A 14,826-nucleotide genomic window follows, 5' to 3' on the forward strand; every position below is an offset into this window, starting at 1 on the left:
AATGATTTGATAAGTTTGTAGTTACGCTGTGCTCATCACAAGTATAGCTGCCATCTGTCACCATACAACGTTATTACAGTACTTTTAACTATATTCCCTATTTTTATCCTTTTATCACCTTATTAATTCCATAACTGGAATCCTGTATCTCCCATTCCCCTTCACCTATTTATTCAATTTATTCTTAATTAAAACATAAGTAGTCAGTTGTGAAGAAGTAGCTTAAAATTTTTTTCCAGAAGTGGCTTACATAATTTAGTTTTGAACTGTATTTTAAGCCTTAGCTTTAGAATTCTTTAGTTGCATCCATTGTATAGGTCCTTTCTTATTAATAGGATGAAGATTAAATGTAGTTCATAACTGAACTTAACCCTTTGATTCTTTTAAATATTTCAGTGATTAGGGGCACTTGGGTGGCTCAGTCGTTGAGCGTCTGCCTTTGGCTCAGGTCATGATCCCAGGGTCCTGGGATCTAGCCCCGCATCAGGCTCCCTGCTCGCCGGGAATCCTGCTTCTCCCTCTCCCACTCCCCCTTCTTGTGTTCCCTCTCTCACTGTGTCTCTCTCTGTCAAATAAATAAAATCTTTAAATACATACATACAGACATAAATAAATATTTCAGTGATTAAAAAATGAATATCCAGCATCCATCCCCCACACTTTCATACAGTAGCATTGACTTTAAATCTGGAACTTAAAATTTATTCAAATTATTTTCCCTACCTTATTTACAGCTGCTGTTTTTATTTTTAAGGAATGGTCGTTGGAGGTCAGAGTGGAAGTTTACAATCACCCCTTCAACCACTCAGGTGGTTGGCATCTTGAAAATTCAGGTATGAAACAAAAAGAATTTATTTACTGATCTCTAGGTGATTATGAACAGAGAAACAGCTAATTCATAAATTTACTTTTTCTCAGTACACAATAACCCTTTCTTTTCTAGATCTTTGTTTTGAGGTATTGGGAAAAACAAGTAGTGTTGATTTCCTCTTTCGTCTTTCAAATAACCTTGCACTTCATTCCCTAGTCATCAAAAATATGCAAGGATAGCTTACAGATTCTAAAAACATAGCTAAAATTAGATGCTACCATTTGGTCTGCTCTTTAAACAATTTGTTCATCCAAGCATCCTCTGAGTTTGAGTTGTGCTGTTCTGTCTCCTGAATTGGGTGGAATTGGGTGAGGTATAATATTAATGTATGTATGTGTATATAGATGTATAAATATATATTTATTATGTATGTATTTTAATATATGTAGATATGACCTTTATCCTTTAAGTATCTTCTGTACTCGCATTTGGTTTCTTATAAGAAACCCACCATAATTGAATTCTTTGACTCATTTAATGTAAACTCAAATGTTTATATAGAACATTTGATAAATAAGACCAAGTATTTGAATATAAACATTATTAAACAAGTTAAAGGAAAAGACTGACCAGTCTTTTTCTCTCTTGGTTTACTTATTTATTCAGTTTATTTCATTAACTATCATGAAAGGTATTTTGCTAAAAGCCATAAAGGAATAAAGATGAATCAGATACAGCTGCTCTATCATTTGACTCCACTATACATTCCTGGTCTTTATCCTATTGCTTTTATGTCTTCTGACTGTCCATTAGGGGCTAGAGAATAGAGGCTAAGAGCGTGGGTTTTGAAAGCAGGCTGTCTGAATTTGAATCCAGCTCTTTATTTGTATGACAATAGGAAGTCATTTAATACTAGCTATTTTTGCTTGTTTCCTCATGAATCTGAAAAAGAAAACAGCAATACAAAGCTCATATGAATGTTTGAAGATTAGTTGATATGGGCAAAATGGTTAGAACAGAGCCAGACATGAAGTGCTTGATGAATGATGACCATTACTGTTGACATTATTCTTTCCTTCAGTTGGGCCTTAGTAGCTTTCACCTGGATAATTTCTAAAATGGTGCCTCTGTTGAGCCAAAGCTTGTTGAGAGCTGGGATTGTCTGTTGTCTGTTGAGAGCTAGGATTATCTGACAGTTCTCTCTTCATCACCTAGCGTGATGCCTAGCATATAATTGTTATTTAATATGTTGACTGTCTGGACCCTTTGCCATCCCATAATCTATTTTTCACATTGCCTTCATCACAAAGATGATTTTTAAAAATTTAAATCTGGATATGTTACTTTCTTACTTAAGATCACTCTCACTTACTAGATAGTCCAGACATATTTACATGGTACACAAGGCCCAGAGTTGACTTGTCTTTACCTGTTTCTCCAGCCACTCTTCCCTCCCCAGTCTCATACACATTTCAGCCATAAGTACCTCCAAGCCTTTCTACAGTATGCTGTTCTCTAAGCTCAGTTGCCTTATCTTCCCTGGTTTAATTGTTGGCATACTTCTATTGCTAAACCCAAGTATTGTTGCCTCTTTTCCGAAATCCTTTTTTAATTCTCAGAGAGTCTCAAGACTCTCAGTGTCTCGACACTCTCTGTGTGCTTTGTACATATCTCTTACTGTGTTGTATTGAAAAATAAGGCCAGGGACTCTTTTTTTAAAAGCTGTGCATCCCTAGAACTTTGTGGTAGCAGGCATGTAATCACTCAGCTAATGTTTATTGAATAAATTCATGTCTGAATTTGAGAAATTAAATGGTTGGTGGAAATGCACAAAAGAGGAATGATATTTGGGAGGGAATATGGTGAGCTCAGTTTTGGAAATCTTGAGTTTAGATATCAGTAGAATATCTGTTACGTAGAAATGTCCAGAATCAGGTCAGTGGAGGGCTTGGCTGAGTAATTACAGGAACTGCAAATTAGTCTCCTCACTATGCTGGAGTTTGAAAGGTCAGGAGCTCAGCAGAGAAGTCTAGGTTTAGAGCTAAAATTGGTAGTCATTTGCACTGATGCAATTGTTAAAGCCGTGAAGATCTTGATGATTCCTATAATGTGTGGTTTCTGTAATTTCTTTTTTTAATAGGTTCATTATTATGAAGATGGTAATGTTCAGTTAGTGAGTCATAAAGATATACAAGATTCCCTAACAGTGTCTGTAAGTAATTAATTTCAAAAATTTCAACAACCTAATACTTCTGTAAAGCTAGAACAGTTTTGGAACTAACATTTTAAGTAATATTTGTGCTTCAGATTAAAGTGTTTTGAAATAGGTTAAAGATGGTAAGTTAACTGGAAGTCTGTACGTAACTTTTTTTAGCAGCTTTATTGGTATAATTCACATACTGTTCAGTTCACCCATTTGAAGTATCAAATTCTATGTTTTTCAGTATATTCACAAGACTGTACAATCACCACAATCTAATTTTGAATGTTTTTGTCTTCCAGAAACCCTGTACCCATTAGCAGTCACTCCCCATCCGTCTCCCCCACCAGTCCTTCCCCAAAACCCTCTTCAGCCCTAGGCAACCATGAATTTACCTTTTAACTCTATGGATTTGCTTATTCTGGACATTTCATATAAATGGAATCCTATAATACATGGTCTTTTGAGACTTTTTTTCACTTAGCATAATGTTTTCAATGTTTATAGTACTTCACTCCTTTTTATTCTGAAATAATACTCCATATACCACATTGCATTTATCCATTTATCAGTTGGATTTGTGTTGTTTTTTACTTTTTGCTGCTGTGAACTGTTGTGTACTATTTTATTTTTTTTAAGATTTTATTTATTTATTTGACAGAGAGAGACACAGCGAGAGAGGGAACACAAGCAGGGGGAGTGGGAGAGGGAGAAGCCGGCTTCCCGCTGAGCAGGGAGCCCGATGCGGGGCTCAATCCCAGGACCCTGGGCTCATGACCTGAGCCAGAGGCAGATGCTTAATGACTGAGCCACCCAGGCGCCCCTTGTGTACTATTTTTTGTGTAGACATTTGTTCTCATTTTTCTGTTTTAATTTTTCTTTGGTGGCAGTGGAATTGCTGAGTTGTATATAGTTCTGTATTTAACCTTTTGAAGAACTTCTGCCAGACTGTTTTCAAAGAGGCTGCACCATTTTACATTTCCATCAGTTGTCTATGAGGGCTCCAATTTTTCCATGTCTTCATCAAAACTTATGGCTGTCTTTTTTATTATAGCCATCTTGCTTGGTATAAAGAGGTATCTTATTGTGGTTTTTATTTACATTTTCCTGGTGGATAATGATGTCGAACATCTTTTCATGTATTATTGGTTATTTGTAGATCTTCTTCCAAAAAATGTCTATTCAGATCCTTTGTCTATTTCTTAATTGGTTATTTGTGTTTTTATTGTTGAGTTGTAATTGTTGCTTATATATTTTGACTACAAGTCCTGTATCGGATATAGGATTTGCAAATACTTTCTCCCATTCTATGTGTTGTTTCACTTTCTTGATTGTATCATTTGCAGAACAAGAAATTTTAGTTTGGATGTAGTCCAATTTATTTTTTTATTGTTACTTTTTTTTTTTTTAAAGATTTATTTATTTATTTGAGAGAGCGAGAATGAGAGAGAGAGAGTACATGAGAGGGGGGAGGGTCAGAGGGAGAAGCAGACTCCCTGCTGAGCAGGGAGCCCGACGCGGGACTCGATCCCAGGACTCCGGGATCATGACCTGAGCTGAAGGCAGTCGCTTAACCAACTGAGCCACCCAGGTGCCCCGTTGTTGTTACTTTTGCTTTTGGTATATTAGTAGAAACCATTGCCTAACCCAAGGTCATGAAGATTTACTCCATGGTTTTTTTCTAAGAATTTTATAGTTTTAGCTCTTAAATTTAGGTCTATGATTCTGTACTCAACTTTTAAACTCTATTGTATTTTCCCCCTTTATCTGGATTATGATTTAATGAAGTTTTTCTGAAGTTCAGCTTTCAAATTCAAGAAACTTTGAACTTGGTTTTATTTCCCCACATAGTTCTCTCACACATTTCTTTCCAGTACATGTGCAACTATTTCTTTGTGGGATTTTTTTTTTTTTTGCCCCAGTGATATTAATAATATAACATTAATAGTCACATTTTATATTTCTCCATAAACATTTGTGTTGTATACCTAAAAGTGCCAATATATTATAAACATCAACTGCTAATACACAAAATTAGCTAACCTACAAATAAAGAAGAGTTAATTTTTAATTTAAGAAAGCATTTGATTTAACATTAAGAAATGTGTGAATGTATAAGGCCAGATGCTACCTAGGAAGAGAAGAGAGCTGGTATTTAAGAAAATGTTTCACTAGCACATAGGTGATTTGTGCCTTTGTGCTAAATGGTACTCTACTTGCAAAATTTGCCAGTAAAAGAAACTGTCTGGTTTTCCATGAGACACTGTGTTTGGTATTGTTCTATATCATGTGCATACATGTAACATTATTTGCATAACTTATCTTTTTTAGTTTGACACTGAGCAAAGATTCTTTCTAAAAGACAGTTGTCTACAAAATTACAGACTGTGGAGTTGTTGAGAGGTGGTCATAGTAATTAAACTTGACCAATATACCTTTTGTGCTGCTTTTTAGAAATGAATTTTTTACTTTATTTTACAGGGTTTTCTCTTTTTTAACTGTTTTTGGACAGAAAAAAATGCACATGTTATAGAAATATAAATACATATGTGTAAATATATAAAACATATAAAGTAAGATACTAGAGAATTTTACATTAACACTGTTTTATGAAAAAGTCTAAATTTCTGGTAACTTTTTTACTGTTAGGAAAAAAGCAAAGAAACCCATATATTGGAATGTTAAAATTTTTCCAGAAAATATTTAAACACTACAGTAAATTCACCTTAAACTGTAAAATAAGCTTTTCCGGGGTGCCTGGGTGAGTTAGTCGTTAAGCGTTTGCCTTTGGCTCAGGTCAGAATCCCAGGGTCCTGGGATCGAGCCCCGCATCGGGCTCCCTGCTTGGCAGGAAGCCTGCTTCTCCCTCGCCCGCTCCCCCTGCTCCCCATCCTCTCTCGCTATATCTCTCTCTGTCAAATAAATAAATAAAATCTTAAATAATAAAATAAAATAAGCTTTTCCTAATGTTTTTAAAATGTATTATTATGGTGGTAAATACTGTTGAGTACATATTTAATAATACTTCGATACAGTCATTAATTAGAAATTTATGACTAATTTCTTACCTGTAAGCAGATTGTCGAATTCATGTTAAGTGTTACTATTGAGTTTTTCATTAATACGTATTATTAAGATTTTGCTTTCCTTAAACAGTGAAACCAGGCTCATTCTGTAGACTTTTAAAATATTTTTGCGTAGTTCCCCTTGGACTTAGAATAACTGATCTTACAGTATTTTCACTTTGTCATAATTTCTATTTGTGTTATTTATTAAACTATAGTAAAGCATTGTCTATACATATATTGACACACCTATTTAAAAATAATAGTGGTGTACACAAAAGTAGACTCAAAATGTATTAAAGACCTAAATGTGAAGCCTGAAACCATAAAAATCCTAGAAGAGAACACAGTAATTTTTTTGACCTTGGCATTAGGAACATTTTTGAAAGTATGTCTCCTAAGGCAAAAATAAACTATTGGGACTACATCAGATAAAAAGCTTTTGTACTTCAGTGAAGGAAACGATCAACAAAACAAAAAGGCAGCCTACTGAATGGCAGAAGATATTTGCAAATGATATATTTGATTAGGAGTTAATATCCAAAATATATAAAGAACTTAGAACTGAACCACCTACTGGGTGGCTCAGTTAAGCCTCTGCCTTCAGTTCAGGTCATGATCCCAGGGTCCTGGGATCGAGTCCCACATCGGGCTCCTTGCCCAATGGGGACCCTGCTTCTCCCTCTCCCTCTGTCTGCCGCTCCCCCTTCTTGTGCTCCCTCTCTCTGTCAAATAAATAAATAAAATCTTAAAAAAACAAAACAAAACTTAGAGAACTCAACACCCAAAAAATAAACAGTCCGATTAAAAAATGGGCTGAGGACCTGAATTAGACATCTTTTTTTTTTTTTTTTTTTTTAAAGATTTTCTTTATTTGAGAGAGAGAGTGAGAGAGAGAGAGAGCACAAGATGGGGGAGCGGGAGAGGGAGAAGCAGACTCCCTGCTGAGCAGGGAGCCCGATGTGGGACTCGATCCCGGGACTCCAGGATCATGACCTGAGCCGAAGGCAGTCGCTTAACCAACTGAGCCACCCAGGCGCCCAGACATCTTTTTTAAGGAAGACATACAGATAGCCAACAGACACATGAAGAGATGCTCAACATCACTAATCATCAGGGAAATGCAAATCAGTACCACAATGATATATCACCTTTCACCTGTCAGGATGGCTAAAATCAAAAAGACAAGAAATAATTAGTGTTGGCAAGGATGTGGAGGAAAAGGAACCCTCATGCAGTGTTCGTAGGAATGCAAACTAGTGTAGCCACTGTGGAAAACGGTATGGAAGTTCCTCAAAAAATTAAAAATAGAAATACCATATGATTCAATAATTCCACTGCTGGATATTTACCCAAAGAGAATGAAAACACTGATTGGAAAAGATATAGGAATGTTTATTGCAACATTATTTACAATAAACAAGGTATGGAAGCAACCTAAGTATCCACCAATAGACGAATGGATAAGGAAGGTGGGGCGTGTACATACACACACACAATTGTGTATATACAGTTATACACACACAGTGGAATATTACACAGCCATAAAAAGATGAGATTGTGCTATGTGCAACAACATTGTTGGACCTAGAGGGTATTACACCAAGTGAAATAAGTCCGACGGAGAAAGTCAAATACCATATGATTTCACTCATCTGTGGAATTCAGAAAAAAAAAAAAAAACCGAAAAAACAAAAAGTAGATATAAATATAGAAAACAAACTGATGGTTGCCAGAGGGAGTGGGGGTGGGGGAGGAGGCAAAATGGTGAAGTGAAGTGGGAAATACAGGCTTCTAGTTAAGGAATGAGTTAGGGAATAAAAGGCACAGAATAAGAAATATAATCAATGATACTATAATAGCATTTTGTGTGGTGACAGATGGTAGCTACACTTGGGAGCATAGCATAATGTATAAACTTGTTAAATCAGCATGTTGTACAGCTGAAACTACTGTAACTTTGTGTGTGAATTATACTCAAATTTAAAAAAATGGAAAACTTGAAAGAAATGGTGTAGTTTTAAATTACTATTTACTTTTGGTTTTGTTTTTCATTCAGAATGAGGTGCAAACAGCAAAAGAATTTATAAAGATTGTAGAAGCTGCAGAAAATGAATACCAGGTATGTTTTTAAAAAATACTACATGATTTATATTTGCTTTAAATAATGGCACTGAAATTTTAATTTGTCATGAGGCTGAATTTTTTTCATTTGTTTCACTATAATAAAACATAGTCCTTTTTGTTTTATTTGTTGTTTTTAAATCAGTGGCAAAATTATGAAAATGTGGCCAAAACTCAGTTTTAGCCAATTATAATTTCTGAGTGTTAGTCACAATATGCCAAGATTTTAAATGGTTATTTTGTTCTTAATTGGAAATTTTAATTTATGAAGTATTTCCTCAAGTATTTAGATTATGTGTAATCTGAAGTAGATCTTACTTCACTTTATATTCTTACTTTTTACATTTTTTATCAACTTCTAAACTATACTCTTGAACTTACACATTTAATTTGTGGATTAGCCATATTTCTGCTCCTTGCAGACAATAATTTATAAAATTGTTCTGAGTGAAATAGAAAAATAGATTCAAAATGAGAATACACAAATATTAAATCTAATTTGCAGTTCCATTTCTTTAAATTTATTTTTATTTTTTTTTATTTTTTATTTTTTTTTTTTTAAGATTTTATTTATTTATTTGACAGAGAGAGACACAGCGAGAGAGGGAACACAAGCAGGGGGAGTGGGAGAGGGAGAAGCAGGCTTCCCGCTGAGCAGAGAGCCCGATGCGGGGCTCAATCCCAGGACCCTGGGATCATGACCTGAGCCGAAGGCAGACGCTTAATGACTGAGCCACCCAGGCGCCCCCCATTTCTTTAAATTTAATTATTCAAAATGATTATAGACTTTTTCTTTTAGGGGCGCCTGGCTGGCTAAGTCAGTAGAGCACGTGACTCTTGAACTGACGACTGTGAAATCCAGACCTGAGCCAAGATCAAGAGTTGGACGCTTAACTGACTGAGCCACCCAGGTGGCCCTCTTTTAGCTGCTTTTAAACAGTTTTTAAAACCACATTGGGGTTTTTATTTGACTTTTTTTTTTTACTTTTTTAAAAACTGAAATAGGCTGCTTAAATAAAGGTTTTTCTAAAACATCTATGTGTTTTATAAATTGTTTTGTTCCTTTTATTTCTTTAAACTTTTAACTACTATTTTTCATAGACTGCCATCAGTGAGAATTATCAGACAATGTCGGACACTACTTTCAAAGCCTTACGTCGACAGTTGCCAGTTACACGCACGAAGATTGATTGGAACAAGATCCTTAGCTACAAGATTGGCAAAGAGATGCAGAATGCATAAGATGAACATTGCATGACCAGATCATTTTAATGTCTTTGCGTTTTAAAAAAAAAAAAAAAATCATTGCAAAAATATTCAGAACTGTCGAGCTACCCAGTCAGATGGGCTGTTGCCATTTAAAATCACTGTAATTAGTTTGGTTAGAGCACAAAGCTTAGCTAATCAACCATTATTTTTCATTTCTTTTGTTCAAAGGGGATTGAAAATCAGTTTAGTTTAAATGTCTTTTACTTTGTTATACCTTTCTTTCTTAAAATTAAGAGATGATTCCTCTAGTGTAATGTTAAAAGTTTTTGAAGTGTTTCAAAAATATTTTACTTACCGTAACCCTAAAATTGTTGTCTTTGGTTTATGAAGTGGGTAATTTTTGATATTTGCCCAGTTCTTTTTAATGGGGTCAATAATGGACATTCTAGTTTAAGGTGGTTGATGGATTTAGCCATATATGCTGCTAAAGAAATTGTCTACCTTTTCCCCCTCACCTCTTCCATTTATGTAAGATTGAGATTAGAGGGAAAGCATTTTCTATATCAGTTGTGTTTGAATCTTTCAAGACGGTTATTTAGCTAGCTTAGTGTTTAACTAAACTTTTTTAAAACAAGGCCAAGGTTTAATGCTGTTTGGAGATTCTGAAATTAAATGAAAATACTTATTTCAGAAATGCATTTAATGCTTTTTTCTTGTGACAGTTACGCAGATTAGCTTGAACTCCATATGTCCCTGAGTTATTTTTATCATAAAGCCACAAATGTATTATAACAAGGCAAATTGTAATATATATAATCCTGAACTCATGACCATGTCTCAGTTTATTTCTTTTCTTGGATTGAAAAGTACTAAAATTCAATGTGACATTAAAATGAAAATTTTCCTATTTATTTGAGTAGAATATCACTTATCAGTGAGTCATATACTATTTTAAAATACTTTCTTTGGATATTGTGATTCTTAACTGGTTGTAAATTAGAAAAGCTGGGAGTACATATGGTGTGCATTACAGTCTAAATTTTTCCATCTTCCTATGCATCATAAGCATGTTTGTAATATTTTAAAATACACATTTAATGATGCTACAGGAATTTCAAACCTGTGGTGAATGTTAGAATTTACTATAGAGAGTGGGGTGGGTTTATGGTTTCATTCAATCGAGTATTGCTTATTATACTCCAGTGGAATCCCTTCCTCACATACTCTTGCAGATGTCTGGGCCTGGAAGTGTTTTTTTAAAACACCACTTTTATTATGTACAATAAAATATTTCATTAGCTTGAATTGTATAGAATTTAAAAGTTTTCTCAATGAAAGCATGCTATTTAATTTCTTTTTAAAAATCAAAGGTGGGCTTTGAAAACATGGAGAATTTAATAGGAAATTTGATAGTTTGGGTTAAATCGTTTTCATTAATTTGGTTAAATCATTTTTTCTGATTTTGCCATATTGGGATTTCTGAAGAAAATGAATTAGCAGTGTTAATTATTTTTCCCTTCTTTTAAAAGAGATTTTCAAAAGTCTTATGATTCTAAACTAAATACTAGGTGAATCTTTAATTGGCTAGCTGATTATATCATTTGGACTGTCATGGGTTTTTATCCCCTAATGGTCAGTTACTTTGGCTGTTTTATGGCCTAGAATGCAATCGTGAAAATACATGCGTTTGTCTTTAAGGTGATGACTTGAGGGTGAAGTATGGAGGCAAGGGTAAAATCAGAGAACAGTTAGGAGGCTAGTGCAGTAATCTAGTTGAGAACAAATGCTGGCTTGGTCTGAGGTGGTAGCTATAGGGCTGTAGAGGTAGTGAGTTCTGGATATGTGTTAAAGGTAAAAATCAAAAAGATGCCAAAATTTGCTTGTGGAATATGAGATAGGGAAATGGCAGAGACATTTTGGGGTTGAGAAATTGGGGGAAGGGCTGGTCAGGAGCTCAGTGTTCAGTTTCAAGGGAAAATACCAAGTAGCAGTTAGATACCGGAGACAGGAGGTAGAGGGGTCCTCCGGGCTGGAAGAACAGGAGAGTGAATGACAGGGTTTGGTAGCCAGGCAAAATGAAGGCTAACTCAAGGTTATTGATTTAAAGTGAGACCAGCGAGTATGACCCTCTTAAGGATGTGTAGAGCTACATGGGTGCAGGCATAGAGTTAGATGAATTTAACCAAGGTTGTGGTTTTGCCAAGAGAGGCTGACTGACCGTGGGAAGAGGGGGCAAGCTTGTAATGATAGCCTGTGGAACTTAAGCTAGGAAAGCGGGGGAAATGAAGCCAGGAGGGGAACAGAATAGTGAAAATGTGGCACAATCAGTGGATTATAGGTATGGTTAGAGTTGGGGTACTAGAAGGGAATGATCTGGCAGTGTAGGAAATGGTGGTTAGGGTGATGTGTTTAAAACTGAGGTTTTGAGGAGGAGTTACACTTACTTGTAATGACATTAGGATCAAGGGAGTGACCGAGGTAGGAGGGGAGGAGTTCAAGCAGCTGTGAAGCCTGGGGTCGCCGTGGGCTGTTGAAGTCAAGAATTACAGTGGAAGTAAGTGTTCTGACATGAGCGCTATTTTTCGAGACTACACCTAGATATACATTTATAACACATTTGTATGAGTTAAGTAAATAATATGGTACAGATATTCATGAGGCTTTTCTTCATTTGGGATTTTGGAAATTAAAATGGAAACAGGAGCATTTTAAAAAAGGTATTCTGGAAGTTCTGGTTCATTAAAAATGTTCTTAAGTGAAAATCTTAGGAAAGTAAAGACAACTATAGGTAATTCCATAGCATTTGGGTGGCCCTTTCTGTCGTTAAAATCATTTTTTACTTAATCACACCAAAAGCTTTGGAATGATGCAAGATCCTTTGAAAAGGTCTTCCATACTGTTAATGATTTTGTGCCTTTGCCAGTTAGTGGGTATAAAATATAAAGGCATAATTTGCCAGCAGTTAACCCAAGTGTTTTGTAATGCATGTGTGTTGTGAAACATCCTGAGAAGAATGTGCATTTCTTTACATTTCCCTAGGATAGATTACTTAAAAGCAGCATCACGATGTACTTGCTATTCCTAAGTTGTAGTATTTTTGTCCTTGAAACTGAAAAATTTTTCAAGGCATGACTTTGTATAATAGGCATCTTCACATTTGATACTCTTGAGTATTATGCAAAAGCTTTATTGTAGGATTGGCCAGTGGTGCCAGCTATTGGAGAATATTCAAAATACTCAATTAAAATTAAAATAACCAGTGAAACTTTTAAGGTCTAATTGGTATTAGAAATTAATTTCAGATCATTTAAGATTAATCACACTGTGTTCAGAGAACCATTCTAGGCATTATAGAGTCAGGAAAATAGAAAATTATTTCTTGAAGGAATCTATAAAGTAGTCATGGTCTATAGCAGTGTTCTCTAAACTTTTTTTTACATCACAAGCTATATAGAAAGTGATGATATTTGTAAGGCATTCTGGGAGGAATGGATTAGGCTGCTTGCCAACTGCTCTAAGGCTTGAGGGGACCTTGGTACACCTTGAGCCTATTTATTAGGAAGGTAGGCTACAGGTAACATAAAGAGCATTTACAAGATAAACTTCAATCCTAACTTATCTAAGGTAGCTTTTAAAGAAATGGCCAGCTAAGGAAGTTTTCCTGGAAAGGATGAGTGCAAACTCTACTTTAGTACACTAATATTTTTTGTAAGTATGTACATAACTGGTAGGCAGGAAATCCTCTTGCATCTTAATGAAACATCAGAATACAGCTAATAGATTTTTTGTATAGTTTCCTGATATGTTGTGGGTCAGATAGCATTATCCAGTTGAAAACTAAATGACATTGTTTTGTTTTTATACATATCACAGTACAAAATGAAGTCAACAGGGGAAGGGTAAAATTAAAAATGTGTTCTTATAAAACTAGAATATGGCTAATAAGATATTAGAACATTTTATCCCTAGTTTTGGTATAATCTAAGAAAATTGTGGTAGTTTAATGGCAGTTTTAGCATAGTGTTAAAAACTATCAATTTCTTATTCTTGTGTAGTAGGACTGTAACGGAGAACAAAGATTTTTTTCATGCAGACTGGCTAGAGAATACACATATCACAGTTACTAAATCAGCCACTCATTCTCACAACGAATCTTCACTACATGAAGTTAAAGCTCTGATTAATAGAAGACCGTTAAGGAAACAAAGTTGGTTGGTATGTCTTGGAGATGATTTATTGGGGAAATTTGTGAAATGCCCAGCTTTTAAACCAAATAAATATTGAAGGAGTAAAAGGATACCCCCCAGACATCATGACTAAACAGTAAAAATCACTGTCTTTCTCTTTGGCTTCAAGTTTTGTGCTGCTAGCTTGCTAATTGAGCAGAATCTGAATGAACGCTGATGCAGATCTCTTCCAGATTTTGACTTGAAAATGAGGGCTTGCCTCTTGTTTCCCAAAGGAATGCGAAAGAGAAATACCAAGGAGCCACAGATCTCTTAGGTATAAGTTAGACACTTAGGTGAGACTTAACTTCTTCAGAATGCCCAGGAAAATATAGGAGATGCAGTGTTCTAGGGTGCGGAAAGTATCTCAAATGTAGAAAAAGCTAAATTTAATTAAAAAAAATTTTTTTGAAAAGGAAAGTTCTATTGTGCACTCATTTTCCCCTTATTTGGGGGCTTTACAAAGGAGAAAGGAAAAAAAAGGAAATGGCAGAGACTTGTATTGGGAAAACCTTAGGTTGGTCTAAATAAGCAACAGATTAATACAGATACTGTGGTTTTTTGATACTAGGGTAGCATACAGCTTTTAAAAACTCATGAGCTGGAGTTTCATATAGCAGCATAGTATAAATGTTGAGAGAAAAGAGCAAGTTGCAGAAAGGTAAGTATAGTTTTGAGTGTAAGTTTAAAAACTTCTAAAACTATGTACAATGTATGTATAAAACAGTACAGAAATCAGGATAGTGTGTGGCGGGGGGAAGACGGGAATGGGATGGGCGAACAGTATAGAGGGACTCAATTGTAATTAAGAATTTGTTTTGTAAACTAGATGATAGGTATGTGTGGTATTCTGTAACTTAAATATACAACTTACGCCAATTTGGAGCTCTGTATGAGAGGAAATACGTACAAAATTGACCCGGATGAAGGTAGTAAAAATGGCAAAGGTCATAACCACAGGATAAATTGAATAGGAAGTTTACTCATACCTCTTTAAAAAGTCATTAGACCCATATTGTTTTATAGTGAATTTTATCAGACTCTCCATATTCAGATCATTTCTGTTATACATCATTCTGGATGTTGGAAAGAGATGGAAATACATTTCATGAGCCTGGCATATCTAACATTAAATAAGAAAAGTGCACTCACACAAAAACTATTGATGAAACCTCCCTATAAACTACATTA

General features: G+C 35.1%; 1 protein-coding gene across 1 annotated transcript in view; it reads left to right on the forward strand.

The window, feature by feature from the left end:
* CAPZA2 (capping actin protein of muscle Z-line subunit alpha 2) overlaps positions 1 to 10,320 on the forward strand; it is a 60,136-nt gene extending 49,816 nt beyond the window's left edge. Inside the window, exons 7-10 of the mRNA XM_078059491.1 lie at positions 755 to 833; positions 2,952 to 3,023; positions 8,136 to 8,198; positions 9,302 to 10,320. Of these exons, the coding sequence (XP_077915617.1) occupies positions 755 to 833; positions 2,952 to 3,023; positions 8,136 to 8,198; positions 9,302 to 9,442 (355 nt within the window). The 3' untranslated portion in view covers positions 9,443 to 10,320. The remainder of the gene's footprint in view (positions 1 to 754; positions 834 to 2,951; positions 3,024 to 8,135; positions 8,199 to 9,301) is intronic.
* Positions 10,321 to 14,826: the final 4,506 nt, after the last annotated feature.

Source organism: Halichoerus grypus, chromosome 12 (assembly GCF_964656455.1).
Source record: "Halichoerus grypus chromosome 12, mHalGry1.hap1.1, whole genome shotgun sequence".
Classification (NCBI taxonomy): Eukaryota; Metazoa; Chordata; class Mammalia; order Carnivora; family Phocidae; genus Halichoerus; species Halichoerus grypus.